This window comes from Diabrotica virgifera, chromosome 8 (assembly GCF_917563875.1).
Source record: "Diabrotica virgifera virgifera chromosome 8, PGI_DIABVI_V3a".
Classification (NCBI taxonomy): Eukaryota; Metazoa; Arthropoda; class Insecta; order Coleoptera; family Chrysomelidae; genus Diabrotica; species Diabrotica virgifera.
The window spans coordinates 23761803-23781109 of NC_065450.1; the positions used below are offsets into that span (position 1 = coordinate 23761803).

Consider the following 19307-nt stretch of genomic DNA (forward strand, 5'->3'; position numbering starts at 1 on the left):
TGATTGGATGAAAATTAAAGAAGTTTTTTTACGGATCACAATTCCTCTCCAGAACATTACACTTCCCCTTGTATATTTGTGAACAGATCTGACAGTTTTCGTTCTTGCTTGTCTTCCTCGACCTCTAAGTATACGATTTCGTGGGTCATCTGATTTTAAACAAATCCTGACTTTTTTTGAAAATAGAACATTTTGTCAATTCCCAATGTTCCAGTTTTGGTGGTGAAGACACCAATTAAAGAGATCAATCTTGTGCTGCCTGGATAATTCGGGAACTCATAACTGTCTCTCGCTGTATACTTCTTGGTACTAACTCTTCTTCTTGTCGATTCAACTGAAACAGCTACACCTGTAGCTTCCAAAAGCTACCTTTGGAGCTGCAGGTGAGAAATGGTTGGGTGTCTTCCAGCTGATTGGACAATTAAGCGATCGTGGAGAGCCGTTATTACTTTTGGCGACTTTCCCTTGTTTCATTTTTGAGCTTTCCTATTTCCTGTTATCTAGCATAGGTTTTTGACATGAACATGAGGCATATTTTCGTTTTTGGACGCAAAAGTTAGTTTATTTATTTTCGTTCAATTTGCAACTCAAGCAAATAACCTATACCGTACCGAGCTGTACTATCCGATTGTCTTATATATTAGTTTATTTTCAATAAAAACCTTTATTCTTCGCAACAATAAGAAGTTTTTTCAAAAGAAATAAATATTACTTTGAAATACATGGTGATTCCATATAAGTTTGGGTGTGTGTATATGCGAACTAATCGACCGCGTTAAATGGACTAAAAGCGCTCACGGAATATTGAGCGACTTGTAGATACTCTACCAAGAGTCATCGGTCCATATATATTATTATGTTAATATTGCTAGAGTATGTTAAAAATGCATGTAAGTCTTTGAATAAAAATTAAATGCCTGGTTGCACCAACAAATCTTAAGCTCCAACTTAGCCCAGCTCAGCTTATAGTCACTTTAAGTCTCACATACGTCGCACCATATTTTTCGATTCTTATCAACGCAATCCACGTGGCAATCCATTGTGGCAAGCTGAAAATTTATCTAAGACTCAACGGTGCAACGCGTACGTTTCTTAAGTTTAAGGCACGTCTTAAACTTAAGATCTGTTGGTGCAACCAGGCATAAATATTAGAAGATAGATAAAACAATTCTAACCTCCATTATTGGACTGCTCGCCAAAACCTTCTTCTCCACTTGAGTTTCCGTGGAACTCCCACCCACTGTCGCAAAGTACCTCATGGTATATTTAGCTGATACCGTTTTACCAGCACCACTCTCCCCAGAAACTATAATACTTTGATCCCTTTGTTCTCGTTCTAATTTGGTATAAGCTTCTTCCGCAACAGCGAAGACGTGGGGATCGAGATTACCCAAACTTTGGCCCCTGTATGTTTGTATTGTGTCATTATCTGTAAAAGAAATTATTGTTATTATAAAGAATGTAAATATAAATAAATGTCCAGAATTTATGGCCAAATATAGAATATTTTAATTTTAATTATTCTATATCACTATAGAGACCGGACTTTATTGACAATTGCATATTTGTTGCATATTTTGTGTATAATTGCTTTTTTACTGTTTCTGGATATTTTGCAATATTTGGCATATTGTAGCATATTTTCTACAAAATCTGATATCCAAAATAAAATTAATCTTTCTCTCTTTCTCCCCTTCCTTATACCCTTTCAGGTGTCGGATTTGGGTTTAGTTTAGCTACATATTCACCCATCCCTTCCATTCTTTTCTGTCTTGTGCTATTAGTTTCATTTCTTCTAGCGTTTTCCGTTTAATTTTATCTGCTTCTACTATTTGCTGTATCCATTTTTTTCTTGGTCTGCCTTTTTTCTTTTTTGTAATATTCCTTATTTCGTGAATTTTCCTTGTTAGTCTACTAGGTTTCATTCTCATCATATGTCCATGCCAGTTTAATTGTCTCTTTATTATTTTATTCATTATTGGTTCCTGATTAGTTATCCCTCTTATTGCCTCATTTCTTATTCTATCACATTTGGTCTTTCCGGCTATAGCTCGTAGATGTCTCATCTACTCATCTCAATTGCATTTATCCTACTATTATGCTTTTTCTGTAAAGTCCAATTTTCGCTCGTATACAGTATCGTCGGTATCACAATCGTATTATATATTTTGATTAAAATTAGTCAGAAAAGTAAATAAATTTTAATAGTTTAGTACCTATTATGAGTAAATACGAAAGCTCATAAATCGCCCCAACCGGACAATACACTAGATACAGTAGGTAGGTAGGTAGGTAAGCATCTGGGTATCACTTTACTATAGGGAAATACACAACAGATTGCAATGTTTAAGGCTTGAAAATTCTGAAATGCCGAAGAATAGACGTGCACTATTGTCGATGTATAAAAATTAATTAATAAATATTCCATCCGGCTGTCTCAGGTAAAATTACTTGTACCTATGTATTCTAAAATTACTAGCTAATTGAAAGATTCTGTTACTTTAAGGCAAGCCGCACACCAAAGAAACATGAAACGAAAAACATGAAACGAAAAACATGAATTATGAAACGTAAAACACGTTTCATGAAAATAAAACACAGGTAAACGAATCTTGAAGTCCGCCAACCAATGAAACGAATGTGATTCATGCTCACAAAACATTTTTATTTTCGGAAAGTTTCATAAATGGCCGGACGTCTATTTGTTTGGCAGTGTTTTATTTCCATGAAACGTGATTTACGTTTCATGTTTCTTTGGTGTGCGGCCTGCCTTATAACACAGTTGGGTGTCGAACAATCGGATTTTGATAAACAAACTAACATTGCCATAGAAAAGTGTCGAGGAAGTTTTAAAAAATCCTTCGTCAAAGTCCGAATTAGCACTTATTAAGTCTAACTACGAATTCGTAAGCGGTATTATTTCAAGAGTGGAAGCTTAAGGAATGCCACTTACCTACTGAATCTGTAAAATTGGTTGAGAGATTTCAAAAATATGTAGAAAAGTCAATTTTTAAATATAAATACATATTTTCTGACAGAAAACATAATTTTTTGGTAGACTATCTGAAAATAGTACATTGTGTACCTAGTAGGAAAAGCTTAACATTCCCGGACGATGTAAAGATTGCCGTCGAGGCGCAAGCCGAGAAAAGGCAATACAGTGTTCGGGAATGTGGCTTTTCCTGCAAGGTTTAAATACTATTTTTTCCGAAAATCGAACATTTAAACTATATTAAAATAAACATGTTAAAATTTTCAAATAGACATATTATTATTTTAACTCAAATATTCGTGATGCCACCAAATACAGGTTTTGTAACTACAGAAAAAAAAATATTGAATTGTCAAATTTGACGCCTTTGCTTATTTTTGGCAGTGTGTATTAATAAATTTTTTCTGAATCTGCTGTAAGAAAAAATATTTCCTTACAGTAAGGAAATAACATTTCCGTACAGTTATTTTTCGTTTCCCGGCAACGGCTAAGTATAAGGAAATACCGAACATTTCTTTCAAAAATTTTGTCAAAAATGTATAATGCCCGGTTGCACCAACAGATTAAGTCGAGAATATCATAAAAATTAATTTAATATAATTATAATATATTACAATAAGAATACCGTAATATAATAATAGGTATAACTAATAATAAGGTAAGAATCTAAAATTATGATGCAACGTAAGTGATACTCAAGGAGGCCCTATATATAAGTAGAGCTTAGCTAAGCTGGAGCTTAAAATCTGTTGGTGCAACCAGGCGTAAATTCCTTACCGATTTTCGGAAAAACATCTTATTGTAAGCTGTAGCAGTAGTCTTAATAAAATTCATGTATGTACGTTATTGTTATTAATTTTACGAATAGAAAAAAAATTATTTTTGAATTAAATTAATTGACTCAAAAAGAAATATGTATGTAGCTTATTTTATTTTAAAATACACTTTACTGCTGTCAGAAAACAGAAAAAAAATGTTTATTTGACAAATAACCATTGTTTCTCGCTTCTCGCAAGTTAAATGTTCAAACTGTTATTTGAGACAGGTGGGTGGTCGCTTTAACATTGAATTTAATTGAAAAACAGTGTATTTGTATTTATCAAATAAATAAACTACATACATACTTCTTTTTGCGTCAATGAATTTATTGGCAAAAATTTTTTTTTGCCACCCATTATAAATATTTATGTTGATGTTTATATTACTGAATAATCAATTAAATATCCCTTCAAATGAGCTATCACACGACACCTACTCTCATAAAAATCATCGATTACGTCATCACGCCCAGATGGATGATGTCACTACTATGATATATGTGCCAAAAAATTATAATTTATAAATAAAAATTGACCGGCTTCGGAATTTCTCGAAAAAAGCGCCCATTCAGAAGAAAATGAATTTATTCTAACCTAAACGTCCTCAATGTATAATAAATATGCGTATAAAAATATTACATATTTAAATAAAAATTGTGCATATATATGCAAAAATGTGTGCATATACAGTTAATTCCCTGAGTCTTTACCCGTGCGTCATCATTTAAAGCACACGAAATAAGTCGGAAATTTACTAAACGCAACAGTAAGTGACAGAAAGTGGGTAATATTCCGATCACGGGTTATAGTATAAAATTTGACGTTATCAAATAAATAGAATGTCAAATTTATGATTTGCTTTAAAATATTAGTGCATGATTACAGCTATATTTTAAGTAGTTTAATAAATTCTTTTATTATCATTGATTAACCCTAGAAGGACCAAGGAGGGTTCAAAAGTATCCACAACATTGCATTACATCCGATTTTGTAAATACCTTTGTTCCTAAAAATCTCAAATAATTAGTAGTTGTCGGAGCACTACTGCCCTATTAGGGAATCCTATGGTATAATTAGCGTTTCTATAATTGAATTCATTTCCTCAGACTTTTATAAAAACTTTTATATAACTAATCTATATAGTTATTGAACAATAACTTCAAAACCATAAAGTCATTGTTCATCCTTTACTGCGTTTGCCTGCTATATCATGAACACTGCATTAAGAAAATAGTCGTCCTTTTGCCCTCAAATAGGGCATAATTCCATAGAATATTGTCATAAAGTTAATTAAAGATAAACTGAAATATAGCCAATGAAATGGCTGGTTACTAAAGCGTTACTGGAGCAGTGGTAACTGCAAAGGCCAAGGAAGCTTCGGACATCGTGTTTGTTTCTTGATGCGGTCCTAAGGATAAAATGACATATCCAAGAAAAGTAAATTTTTCTTGGAAGATCTCACACTTTTTGGCTACTACTTTTAGTAGTAGATTCGCGTTTGTAGGTCTACTGAGAGCTTCATTCAAATTGTCAAGGGGTTCGTCTAAATCCTTTCCGATGACCCATGTAGCCGAAAATTCTGTTTTCTTTTTGCCTTTATTAAAGCCTTCAAATTATCAACCTTCATGACGCTGTGTTAAAATGGACGCAGACAATGGAGGAGAATGGCACAAAAGAAGTCTGAATGGAAAGACAGAGCAGATAGGCAAAGATCCATGCAGGTTTATGATGCCAAAAGAAGAAGTTAAGTATACGTACAATCTCTAGAAATATAAAAAAAAAGTGAGATCGGAAAATTGTGTGTACAGAAAACCTAAAAAATTGTTGTACTTAAACATACAACAAAGTCTCTTTGGTTCAACAAATCAACAAAAAATGCAATTCTTTAAATAATGAAACTATAAAAATTGAAAGTATTATCTAATTTTAAAACAGGTAGGTAATTATTGCTGTTGAACGTTTTATTATGTATTTTTAGCCGAAGTCCATGAATTAAATTACATAACCCATGGAAAACCACACAGTAATTAAATTTATCAGATATGACTAATAAACTTGACGAACATAGTATATTTGTTTATTAATAATTGTATATTATATTTATGAAACGAAGGTGAAAATACTGTTTATCTTATGTATTTGCAGTAAATTATTAGGTATGCCATTTTCATTTCTTTTTTAACGCTCTATATTTAATTTTTAACGCTCTATATGTAACCTTCCGATGACCAACCTTTTTTTGTTACACGGATGACCAAGGGAAGGGGAATGACCCCAGGTCAAAAATGACAATTAACAAAAAAATGAAGTTTTTTTATGGCATGGACTTTATGTCATTCAGCCAGTCACAACATGAGTATTAGGGTCATGTGTAGTGTGTATGTTGAGTAAGTGTCTTGTTACTTTGCAAAGTCGACGTCATTAGCGCAAAACTACTTGGAATTACACATAATAGACAGTATTTTACTAAACATCAACTTCAGAATATATTTTTTATTCGTAAAATATAGGGAATTTTTTTTATTTCAAAATATTAGGATATCTAGAATGATATTAAAGTCAAATAAAAAAATAATGAATTAAAAATTGAAAATACTTTTGAATTTATTAAAGAAAAACATACGCTGGGGTCACAATTTCCCCCGCTTGGTCATCCGAAGGTTAAAGTATCTTTTACTTTACTAATTGCAATAGTCAATAGACAAAAACCGTAAAAATGAAGAAAAAATAGAATGCCTTAAAAAATGTTGTTCTGAAGCTATTTCCTTGTGGCATTTTTATGATTAATTATTTATATGGGAAATAAGCCACAATTAAAATGAAAAAAATAATTTTATTAACGTTTCGACGCCCAAATCGGGTGCTGTTGTCAAAATACAAAATACTATTAATGGAAAAAAAATGTTGTTGCTTAGTAAAAAAATTCTTCTAATAATTTATTTAATTTGACTTTTTTATATCGGCAATTCAGATACATATGATACATTTTAAAGCAGAAGACTTTAAAATGATATTGCCAATATTTATGAGTTGCGTTCCTGGGACGACTTTATTGAAAGATAGTTCATTCGATTACATGAAATCAACCCCAACTCAAGAATATCCGTCACAAAAAAATCATAGCATGTGATCTGTCTTTAAAAAGACAACCACATGTAACGGTGACATTAAAATTCTAGTGTTAGAGATCTCATAGTAAATCACGAGGGAAAACCAGGAAAAACCTCGTGATACTATCCCGACATCGTAAGTATTTGGTCTTACATTTAAATTACTCTCAAAATTAATACCAAATTCTGACTTTACTATAATTTTGTTTAAATTATAAATAATATCAATAATATATGGATATATAAGTAATACTAAAATATAAAATATGTACTAACTCGACTATTGACTTACTAATTGTGGTATTTTCTTTCTATTGACTTCCTCTTTCAGTATGGGTATCCACATCCTACTGCATTCCACCGAGGAATTTGCGACACAATTGGTTTCGTTTAGCATAATTAGAGCCGCTTCTTTGATTTTTCTCTTTTTACTATCTGTTTCTTTCAGGACTATACTTGAATCTCTCCACTGAACTCTATGTTCATTATCCCATGCGTGTTGACATATTTGAGATCTATCAAACTCTCTATTTTTAATATAAGATTGATGTTCACTTATTCTAACGTTTAATGGTCTTGATGTTTCACCTATATAAAACTGTTCGCATTCACAAGGTATTTTATAAATACAATTCTTTGTCCTTTCTTGTTCATTGTTAGGTTTAGTCTTAGATAGAATAGATCTCAATGTGTTGTTTGTTTTGAATGTTGTTGAAATGTTGAATTTATTTCCTATTGTTTTAAGTTTCTCGGATAGTCCTTTTATGTATGGTATTGATATTTTCCTCGTATTATTTCTTGTGAATGTTGTAGGATCCCGTTCTATGTTGTTCTGTTCCATTCGATCCAATCTTGACAATTCCTTATTTATAAACGATAAAGGATAATCATTTTTTAATAAAACAGATGTTAAGAATTGTTTTTCTTCTAAAAATGAATTTTCGTTAGAACAAGTAATTTTGGCTCTATCATATAAGGATTTTATGATTCCCTTTTTAACGCTGATGTTGTGATTTGATTTGTAATTGAGATATCTGTTGGTATGTGTTGGTTTTCTATACACTTGAGTCTCATATCCAGTATCCTTCTTTGAGACTAAAACATCGAAGAAAGGCAGGGTGTTATTATATTCCTTTTCATATGGTTATTTATTTATTTAAATATGCTTATTTCCCATATAAATAATTAACCTTAAAAAATAGTTTAACGTCAACATTATTTCAAGCTCCCCATGAGCTAACATACTGGATAGTGCAGTTCGTCAAATGAACCGTCATTAATTAAACACACTTATACATATTATTGCAACCGATGACCAACCGCAAAAAAAATAATAAATAATGCATATTTCGAAAGAAAAAGTAATATGTACAAAACTTTCGCAGTGAACTTGAAAACACAATTACACTTGACAATATCTAGAGTCTAGAGCAGGGATCGGCAAAGTGCGGCCCGCGGGCCGCAGGCGGCCCTTCAGAAATTTTTTTTGCCTGCGAAAAAAAACTGAATTAGTATTTCAATTGTGTATAACTAATATGGTTAATTTTATTACTTCAAGAGGATTAAATCAGCGTAAATTCATAGCATTTGTGGAAGAGTTAGAAGTAGTACATAGGTACTGATGTTTTACATCAGAATCATATTCAATAGTTAATTTAGGAAATGTTATTAAAAGATGCTGGGAACTTAGAGAGGAAATTTCCTTTATTTTTAGAAATAAAATTCTAAAAAGACTAAGTTTTCACTCTAATGGCATATAAAACAACATAATGTTACTCTACATCCCACCAGACTGAAAACAATGGGAACATTCTCTGGTTACACCGCCGAGGCTTCTACAATTTGCAAGCCATAACGGATGCTGAGACTAAGGAAGATGAGGGACTTTTACAATTTATAATTCACGTCCCATCTGCTCAGCGCGGTAAAGTTCCAACAAGAATGGTTCCCTTCGTACTCCAATCAGAGTAAACATGTAAATAAAAAATGAAAAACCATTTTCAATTTCGTTGCACGATTTCGACTGCATGCCGGGGTCTAAGAGCTAGTGAACCCTCCTACTAACGGTCGTCCTGTAAGGCTAGAAATTTGTCTAGTGGTAATTCATAGCACACCAAGGCTAAAAACCATGACCTGGCAGGCATCAGCCGTGCACGTGTATCTAACAGGTGAATCGAAGAGTGCATAGTTTAGGGGTAAAATAAACTTTCTCCTGTAAGGTTTAAATTTAAGTTATGTGTTTGAGTCATTTAGAAGAAATGTGTACAATGACGGGCGATTCTGAAGAGCATAAGACCTTGCCAGGCGGGGGGAAAGGTTAGGGGTTTTTCCTAAAATAATTTTTTTTTGCCTCGAACAAATTTTTTTTAGGTTTTTTGAATCATTCCAAATAGAAAAGGTCTCTAGTGATTTTTCTCTTAAGTTAATAGTTTTTGTTATATAAGCGATTGAAAATTTTGAAAATTGCGAAATCGGCCATTTTTAACCCTAAATCGGACATTTATCTAAAAATTTCAAAGTTGCCAAGGTAGGTAGTTATTCTTTAAACATTGATTGATGAAATCCCAAAGAGTTTTTTGCAATACAATATCGGAAACCCCTTTGTTTTTTAATTGCTATTCAAGCGGGCGTGACACTGTAGTACAAGTGAGGACGTTTGAGTTGGCATAAATTCATTGTCTCGAGAATGGCAAATTTCAAGAGAAATCCTCAGACAGGTCTATTTTTATTTTTAAAGTAGAACTTTTTGGCATATATATAATACTAGTGACGTCATCCATCTGAGCGTGATCACGTAATCGATTTCTGTAAATAAGAGTAGGGGTTGTATGATAGCTCGTTTGAAAGGTTATTTAATTCTCTATTCACTAATATAAACATTAACATAATTATTTATACAGGGTGTACAAAAAATTTTTTTTTATTAAATTAACTTTGATTAAATTTGACAAATAGGAGAAACAATTTTTTGGTACACCTGTATAAATAATTATGTTATTGTTTATATTACTGAATAGAGAATTAAATAACCTTTCAAATGAGCTATCACACAACCCCTACTCTTATTTAAAAAAATCATCGATTACGTCATCACGCCCAGATGGATGACGTCACTATTATTATATATATGCCAAAAAGTCCTAATTCAAAAATGAAAATCGACCTGTCTGAGGATTTCTCTTGAAATTTGCTCATTCTCGAGATAATGAATTTATGCAAACTCAAACGTCCTCACTTATACTACAGTGTCGCGCCCGCTTGATTAGCAATTAAAAAAAAGAAAGGGGTTTTCGATATTTTATTGCAAAAAGCTCTTCTGGATCTCATCAATCAATGTTTAAAGAATATCTACGTACCTTGGCAACATTGAAATTTTTAGATAAATGTCCGATTTATGGTTAAAAATGTCCGATTTCGCAATTTTCAAAATTTTCAATCGCTTATATAACAAAAACTATTAACTTAAGAGAAAAATCACTAAAGACCTTTTCTGTTTGGAATGACTCAAAAAAACCTAAAAAAAAATGTTTGATGCAAAAAAAATAATTTTAGGAAAAACCCCTAGTCTTTCCCCTCGCCTGGAAAGGTCTTATGCTCTTCAGAAACCACAAATGCAGTTTTTCAATATTATCTCATGGCTATGGGTCATAAAGTTTCCTGGCGCATTCACAAATCGAATGCAAAGAGAATTATTAAGATCCGTCTTGTCGTTTTTTTTTTCGCAGGTATGGCCGATTTTATTGCTTTATTGCTTCGCCTACAAGTAACACTGTTGAGTTTTTTTTACTTCTAACGATTTTTGAGCTTTTTGCCTCACTAAGAAGTCAAAATATCGAAATTTCTTATAAAAAGGAGTGAAAATCAAGATATTTACCATTGGTAATCAAAAATATCGATAACAAATATCGAAATACAGAAAATCTAAGCAAAATTTCAGGTGGATTGATCAAGCAGTTTGTGAGTTACAATGTCCACCGCCTTTAAAAACAGCAGTTTTGTGAAAAACGCGTATAGTCAACGTTTATTTTCAATTTCTTTTTTGTATTCCAAATCGTAAAGTGATGCACACCGGAAAGTTTTTGAATCGCGGAGTAATTTGCAAAAGAGAAGGGGAACAGCTGTTGAACGTTTTTCACTTGAAGCTGCTTTATACTCAACATGCTGTATTTCCGGAAAATAAAAATCGAAAATTCAAAATTTTTAAATCATACCCCGTCCCCTTAATACTGTTGTACAAAATATACTCACCATAAATAGGTAACTCTGTATATGGATTAATGGCAACTAGTACGATCCCACAGTATGTATAGATATCATTTTTCTGACAAAATCTGTACTGCAAATTGTGAAGAACAGCAGGTTCGTGCAGGTAGGAAAGAGACGTCAAATCATTCTCTCCCAGTAGAATGCGGGGGTTCATCAAAAATGGGAGATCTTTTTCAGACTTAATGGTTAAAGCTTTAGTTTCGTTTGCATTTGTAAGAACGTTGAGTGACGTTTTCGATGGAGAGTAATCGTCAAGTAACTCCGCTGCTTGCCATACTTTTTCTGCGTCTGGTATCCATACTTTTGCACCCTGCAACAGAGTACACGCATTATTACTAACAAAAATGAAACAATTTGGGAAATACAGATAGCAAAAGCTTTATAGACCTATTTAAACAGTAGTCGCATATCAGTCGTAACCAACGAACTGTCAATACTGATAAAATGGCCCCGTAAAAATTCTTTTGAAAAAAAATTCCAAAAATCATTAACTAAGGCATATTTTCGGGTATAATATCACAAGAGAGTGAGAATAAATTGACAATAATGCGACAGTTTTTCGATAATTTGTTGTCTGGCAATAGACACGAGAGCCCGCAGGGCTCGAGTGGCTATTGCCCAATGACAACAAATTTAAGAAAAAATGAAGCATTATTTTCTTATTTATTTTTACTGTCGTGGGATCTTCGTAAGATTATTTTTTAATACTTACATATAAAATTAAAGTCTTTATATAAGAACAGTCAGTGACATTGATCCCAATTAATGTGACACACATTTTTCAACTTGTCAAAGTGAAAAGCACAGTTTAGCAAATACAGTTAGCATCAAAATTAACGCACCACCTTAAAAATGGGACATTTTTGATGTCTTGTATTTCTTAAACCTGTTATCCGATTTTATTGATTTTTTAATATGGTATAGTTTTATTCTTCGAGAATATCGATGTAATAATATTGTTGCCAAACAGAGAAGTGTCATTGAATACCGGGTGTAACAATGATAGTGTGTTTTTTCCTCAAAGTTTGGAACACCCTGTGGAATATTGTAGCGTGTATAAAATATTGAAATTAAAACACAAACTGTAGCCTTAGGGTTTCTTAACATTTTGCTTTTTGATTCATTCGCTTATGTTGGATAATTAAAAATTTAGGTACTTAAACAACTAGCAACGTTCTTCATCAATACAGGGTGTTTCTAAATAAATGCGACAAACTGTAAGGGGTAATTCTGCATGAAAAAATAATGACCGTTTGCTTTATAAAAATTTTTTTCTTACAAACTGACGATTTATTTATTGCTCTAAAACCGGTTAAGATATGCAAATAAAATTTGTTGCTAGGTTTTAAGAGGTAGTTATTACGCATTTTTTGGCATACAAGTAAGAATTTTATATTAACCATTGGCGTGCGTACCGGTAATATTACCGATGACCCGTATGCACGCCAATGGTGAAAATAAAACTATTAATTGTATGCCAAAAAATGCGCAATATCTACCTCTTAAAACCTACTAAATTTCATTTGCATATCTCAACCGGTTTTAGAGCAATAAATAAATTGTAAGTTTGTAAGAAAAGCTTCAACATCCCGTATCTCGGAAACGAAGCATTTGCGGACATATGTTTATAAAGCAAACGATGATTATTTTTTTATGCAGAATTACCCCTTAAAGTTTGTCGTACTTATTTAGAAACACCCTGTATTGATGAAGAACGTTGCTAGTTGTTAAAGTACCTCACTTTTTTATTGTCCAACATAAGCGAAAGAATCAAAAAGCAGAATGTTAAGAAAGCCTAAGGCTACAGATGAGTTTTAATTTCAATATTTTATATACGCTAGAATATCCCCAGGGTGTTTCAAACTTTGAGGAAAAACACACTATCATTGTTACATCCGTTATACAATGACACTTATCTGTTTAGCAACAATATTATTTCATTGATATTCTTGAAGAACAAAGCTATACGCTCTGAGCTTCGCTGGTGTCGCTCCTGGCGGATTACTAATTCAACTTTCACTGGTAATTTTTAAATTTATTATTTAATTGTTATCGCTTAATATTTACAACGCTAAAAAGTAATTAAATTGTAATAGATTTTTTTAAGATTTTGCTCATCATTTTGACGTTCTATTGATGAAATATTAATTTTCCGCAAATCGCCAGGAAATTTTGACATTCCTCTCAAAATTTTTTGAAGAAAAAGTCAGGACTTCCTTACTGTAAGGAAATGTCATTTCCTTACTGTAAGGAAATGATATTTCCGTACAGTTGTTAGTGTTCTACATAAATGATAGAAAACACAAAATTCAACCTCAATACGTTTCCATAGTAACCCAAGTAATTTTATTAGGAATTTCAAAGCACCATTTATTTGGGAATAAAATTATCGCGTTTTTTTTTAAATCAATCAATATCTGTCGAATTTTAAACGATTTGCGGAAAAATAGTATGTTTACCTCGTAGGAAAAGCCACATTCCTGGACTCTGTGTTGCTAAGTCTCGGCTTGCGCCCCGACTTAGCAATCTTCACAGTCGTCCAGGAATGTTAAGCTTTTCCTACCCGGTAAACAATGTACTATTCTTACTTCAGATACTTTCACAATTATCGTGTAGATGGCGCTAAGATTAATTTATAATTACATATTACGGAACATTAAAAAAACGTAAATTCAGTATTTAAAACGTAAGAATATTTACCAAAAATAAATATTTACCGTAAGGTAAAAATATATACCACAGCTTTTACCAACTAATATTTTTTATAATTAATGTTTTTAATTTTAATTTTAAATTAATCACTTTGACATTTATGTCAAATTTCCGGTAAACGTTTACAGACTTGCCACTACTGGCGCTCGCGAATTTATAAATATCCCCTCTACGTACGAGCTCACAGCGTATAACATATTAAAAAAATCACTAAAATCTGACAACAGGTTCAGGAAATACTAGACATAAAAAATGTCCAATTTTTAAGGTGCTGCGTTAATTTTGAAATTTAGTGTATTTAGATGAAGATTTATTTCTTAAATGTTTCTATATTAATTTTAGAGTTCGAGTGCAATTTGTTCCGATTATTTCATGAATAAAACTGTTCAAAACCAAAATTTTATTGTAATTTATATATGTAAGTACCAATTAGTGAAATTAAACACACAGTTGTTATAAATATGTATTTGACGGTTGAAGGTCATCACTTTTATAATTTTTAAAACATTTGTCATTAATGTCACTGAATGTATTTTTTTGTAGCAACGAGGGGCATCTGACGTAATATGCTTAACGACGGGAGATTATCAAAAATTATCACCTTAATTTGCATGTCTGTAGCTTTCTATTGGTCAGAATCTCCTATGAATGAAATAATCACTGTAATTTTCTACAGTAGAAAATTACCGATGAAATAATAATCTGATTGGACAGAATTAAAGAAGGAATCAAAAATCTTACTATACGATTGGAAGTTAAAATCATTAAAAAATTACAAGCAACTGTTTATTTCGATAAGATTTTGTTCGGAGCGATTCGGGAAAGTGTTTGTTTTATAAGTTATTTGGATTTATTATAAGTTATTATTTATAATAAATTTATTATTATTTATAACTATTTCCGGCTCACTTAAAAAAAATTGAAAAAATACATTAACTTATATAGATAGGGGCATGAAAAAGGTTCAGTGCGGTAGAAATGCAAACAAAATCAGTCGGTTTATGCTCTGCCTATCGCTAATAACACATACACACCGATTTTGGACGGCCGATATAAAACCGACAGCCACCGTCCAAATTACGACAGTAAACCTCATTATTACGAGAACGGAATATTTCACACACGTCAACCGCTTATCGGTGCCGGCGTGTTAGTCTGGGCTGATTATCGGAGAATAGGCCATTTTTGGGAAAAGTTATTTACCAGCAATTTTATTGCTGGAATCGAATTATAAGGTCCTATTTATTAATAATATAGGTATGCAAAGTCCTCAGATAGTGTGCTACTTTTTTTATAAACAAAATGGCGCCCGAAAATCGTGTTTTTTTCAATTATTGCTCTATAACTCCGAAGTTTTTAACTTTACAACAAAAACACCCAAATAAAAATTCACCGTGATTAAATTCTGCATAGAGACGTGTTTTTCCCGATCTGCTCCGACGAAAATTTTCCTCGGAAAATGCGGGTTTTCCCAACAAAATCTTTAACTTTCAAATAAAGTTTTAGATAAGTAATTATTTACCAATAATTAAATAATTTGGTGACTTAAAAGTATTCTTGGTTTAGAATATAGTTCCAGAAGCTGGTGAACATTAAACGAATATTTTAGCAACAATTCAATTGTTAATTAATAATTTACAGTCGCAATAATAACCAAAATAATTATGATACACTGATCAAACTTTGAAATCTTATAAAGATGAGATGCCTGTTTAACATTTTGTCGACAAAATATAAATTTTTTATTCTTTTTGCATAATCTTTAAATGTTTAAAAAAATAGTTATAAACAAATTAACGTTTCTCAGAAAGTTTTTATTATATTATAATTTTAAGAAATAGCTAAAATGCACATTTCAAATATCTTGAAAATAAATGCCTTAAAACTTTTTTGCAACCATTTGCAAAAAAGTTATGAAGCAGCAAAGTAAACATACGATTACTACGGTATTTATAATTTTTTTTAATTCTTTCAAAGCGTAGAAGTGAGTTTAAAGTACAAGCTAATTATTTATAAAAAAATATCTATTATCAGTTTAATGGTTATATTTTAATTAAAGATTATAAATATATTTTTTTGTAATTTACACGCGCGAAAGTAGAATAATACAGTACCGTAGCTACCCGCCCACGTACACAACTCGCGCGAGTTTAATCGTGTCAGTCGCTTTGAGTGAACATTTTATCTCCGGCTCTGTATCAAGCCTACTTTCGCGCTAAAAATTACAAAAAAAAGTATATTTAATCTTTGATTAAAATATAACCATTGCACTAATTTTTGACATTCTTTGTGAGTAACTAGATTGTACCATATACTCACTTTTAAGCTTTAAAACAAAACAAATTATAAACAACGGAGATTTCGTATATTTATTTTGCTGTTTCATAACTTTTTTGCAAATGGTTGGAAATTTTTTTTAAAGCATTCATTTTCAAGACCTATGAAATACGCATTTTAAGTATTTTTTAAAATTAGAATATAATAAACAATTTCTGAGAAATGTTAATTTGTTTATAAGAATTTTTTTTAAACATTTAAAGATTATGCAAAAAATGAAAAATTTATATTTTGTCGACAAAATATTAAATAGGCATCACACCTTTATATTCTTTCTAAGCTTGATCAATGTCTCATGATTATTTTGGTTGTTATTGCGACTGTAAATTGTTAATTTACAATTGAATTGTTGCTAAAATATTCGTTTCATTTTCACTGGCTTCTGAATTTATAATCTATAACAAGAAAGCTTTTATTTCACCAAGCTATATAATTATTGATAAATAATTACTGGCCAAAAAATTTATTTGAAAATTCGATATTTTGTTGGGAAAACCCACATTTTCCGAGGAAAATTTTCGTCGGAGGAAATCGGGAAAATCATGTCTTTATGCAGAATTAAATTGGGGTGAATTTTTATTTGAATGTTTTTTGTGTAAAGTTAAAATCTTCGGAGTTATAGAGCAATAATTGAAAAAAATACGATTTGTCGGCGCCATTTTGTTTTTAAAAAAGTAGCACACCATATGCGGACTTTGCATACCTATATTAATAATACATAGGATCTTATAATTCGATTCCAGCAATAAAATTGCTGGTAAATAACCTTTCTTTGTACTTTACAAATTAGACCAGCGTATTAGAACTATTTTTTTTTCAAAATTTAAAGATTATGCAAAAAAAAGAAAAATTTATATTTTGTCGATAAAATATTAAATAAGCATCTCATCTTTATAATCTTTATAAGTTTGATCAATGTATCATGATTATTTTGATTATTATTGCGATCGTAATTTGTTAATTTACAATTGAATTGTTGCTAAAATATTCGTTTAATTTTCACCGGCTTCTGGAATTACAATCTATATCAAGAAAACTTTGATGTCACTAAGTTATTTAATTATTTATTAATAATTACTTACCTAAAACTTTATTTGAAAATTAGAGTTTTTGTTAGGAAAACCCGCATTTTCCGAGGAAAATTTTTTGTTAGGAATTTTGTTAGGAAAACCCAGAATTTAATTGCGGTGAATTTTTATTAAGGTGTTTTTGTTGTAAAGTTAAAATCTTTGGAGTTATAGAGCAATAATTGAAAAAAATACGATTTGTCGGCGCCATTGTGTTTATAAAAAAAGTAGCACACTATCTGCGGACTTTGCATACCTATATTATTAATATATAGGATCTTATAATTCGATTCCAGCAATAAAATTGCTGGTAAATAACTTTTCCATGAATTTTGCTAATCAGCCCAGAGTATGTGTGAAATGTGCCGTTCTAGAGGTACGTATACATATTCGCGTCGCTCGGTAAGCGCGCTGCTCGCGCGCAGCATGTTTGTCAGATTAGTACGTGTTTTTAACAGTGTGCGCCGTTTGTGCGCCTCTTGAAAACACGTACTTATCTAAGGAACATGCTGCACGCGAGCGCATATATATACATACCTTATCATGTGGTTCACTATCGGAATTTGGACGGATAAAATCGGTGTGTGTGCGCATGTGTATTTAGCGTACGAGGGCAAACCCCTAGCCCCGGGCTTCCCAAACTTATTCGTACTGTGACGCCCTTGGGACTTTGGTATTTTTTGGGACGCCCCTCGATCCAATCCCCAAAAATACCAATACCAATTTTAGTACTAGCCTATTAACAGGTTATAGTTATAACAAAAACACTATTTGAATATTTATAATTTTTATTAGACATTAAGAACGAAATCGAGATATTAAATAAAATCAATGAAGCAGCTTACGAAGCGCTCGGCACAGCCCAAAGGAACAAAAGAAATACTCCATTGTGGTGAACAGATGACATTGCTAATACAGTACATGACAAGAAACAAGCGTATCAAAAATGGCTGCAAACAAATGATCCAGATGATAGACGAATGTATGCAAGATCAAACAGAGAAGTGAAAAATTTAGTAACGAAAGCAAAAAATATTTCCTCGGAAAGTAAATGCGAAGAGCTCAACAAATATATAGGGTCAACAAGATCAAGAGAAGCATGGAAAACGATAAAAAATCTGAGAACAAACAGGAAAGAAACTAGTAGAATAGATTTAATAGAAGAAATATCTTGGATCGAACATTACTCGCAACTTTTGACTGAAACAAGACCTCAATTCACGAACATCAGTACAACAACATATGAAGTAGAATACGATGAAGACGATGAAATAACTGTACAGGAAGTCGAGAATGCAATACGAACTCTAAAAAATCGAAAGTCATGCGGACCACAAGGAATACCGAACGAATTACTAAAACACAGCCCACAAGTATTACGAGAATTACTTGCGTATGTTTTCACCTTATTCTATAAAGGTCATGATTTACCACATGAGTGGACAAAAGCACATATTAACAACATATACAAAAAAGGAGATAGAAAAAATTGTTCAAACTACAGGGGGCTTAGTGTCATAAACTCATTTTTAAGACTCTATGGAAAAATAATAAAACATAAAATTGAAAAAGAGATGACAGATTTAGAAGAACAAAATGTATTTCTTGCAGGCAGATCCTGTATGGACAGCATATTTTCGCTAAAGCAGGTTATTGAGAAAAGATTAGCCCACAACCTTTCCACCCATATAGTTTTTATTGATCTGACAAAGGCATACGATAGTGTACCACTTTCAATGCTCTGGATAGCAATGGAAAAACAGGGAATAAGCAAAAAAATATACAAGTAGTACAACAGCTTTACAAAAATATGACGGTAAACATTAAAACTGGAAACAAATTAACGAGAGAAATTCCTATTAGTAAGGGCCTACAGCAAGGCTGCTGCATAGCACCTACACTCTTTAAAATATATTTAAATGAGGTACTCTCACTGTGGAGAAGAAAGTGCTGCAATGCATCCCAATCGATGACGATAGATTGTACACAATATACTTCGCTGACG

The 19307-nt window shown here is 31.9% G+C and overlaps 1 protein-coding gene across 3 annotated transcripts in view; it reads right to left on the reverse strand.

Annotated features, from left to right (window-relative positions):
* The window catches only part of LOC126890058 (unconventional myosin-Va), a 223822-nt gene that overhangs the window by 135690 nt on the left and 68825 nt on the right, over positions 1-19307 (reverse strand). For all 3 annotated transcript variants that reach the window (XM_050658884.1, XM_050658885.1, XM_050658883.1), the window contains exons 2-3: positions 11169-11496; positions 1176-1429 (exon numbers count right to left, since the gene is read on the reverse strand). In XM_050658884.1, the coding sequence (XP_050514841.1) occupies positions 1176-1429; positions 11169-11496 (582 nt within the window). The remainder of the gene's footprint in view (positions 1-1175; positions 1430-11168; positions 11497-19307) is intronic.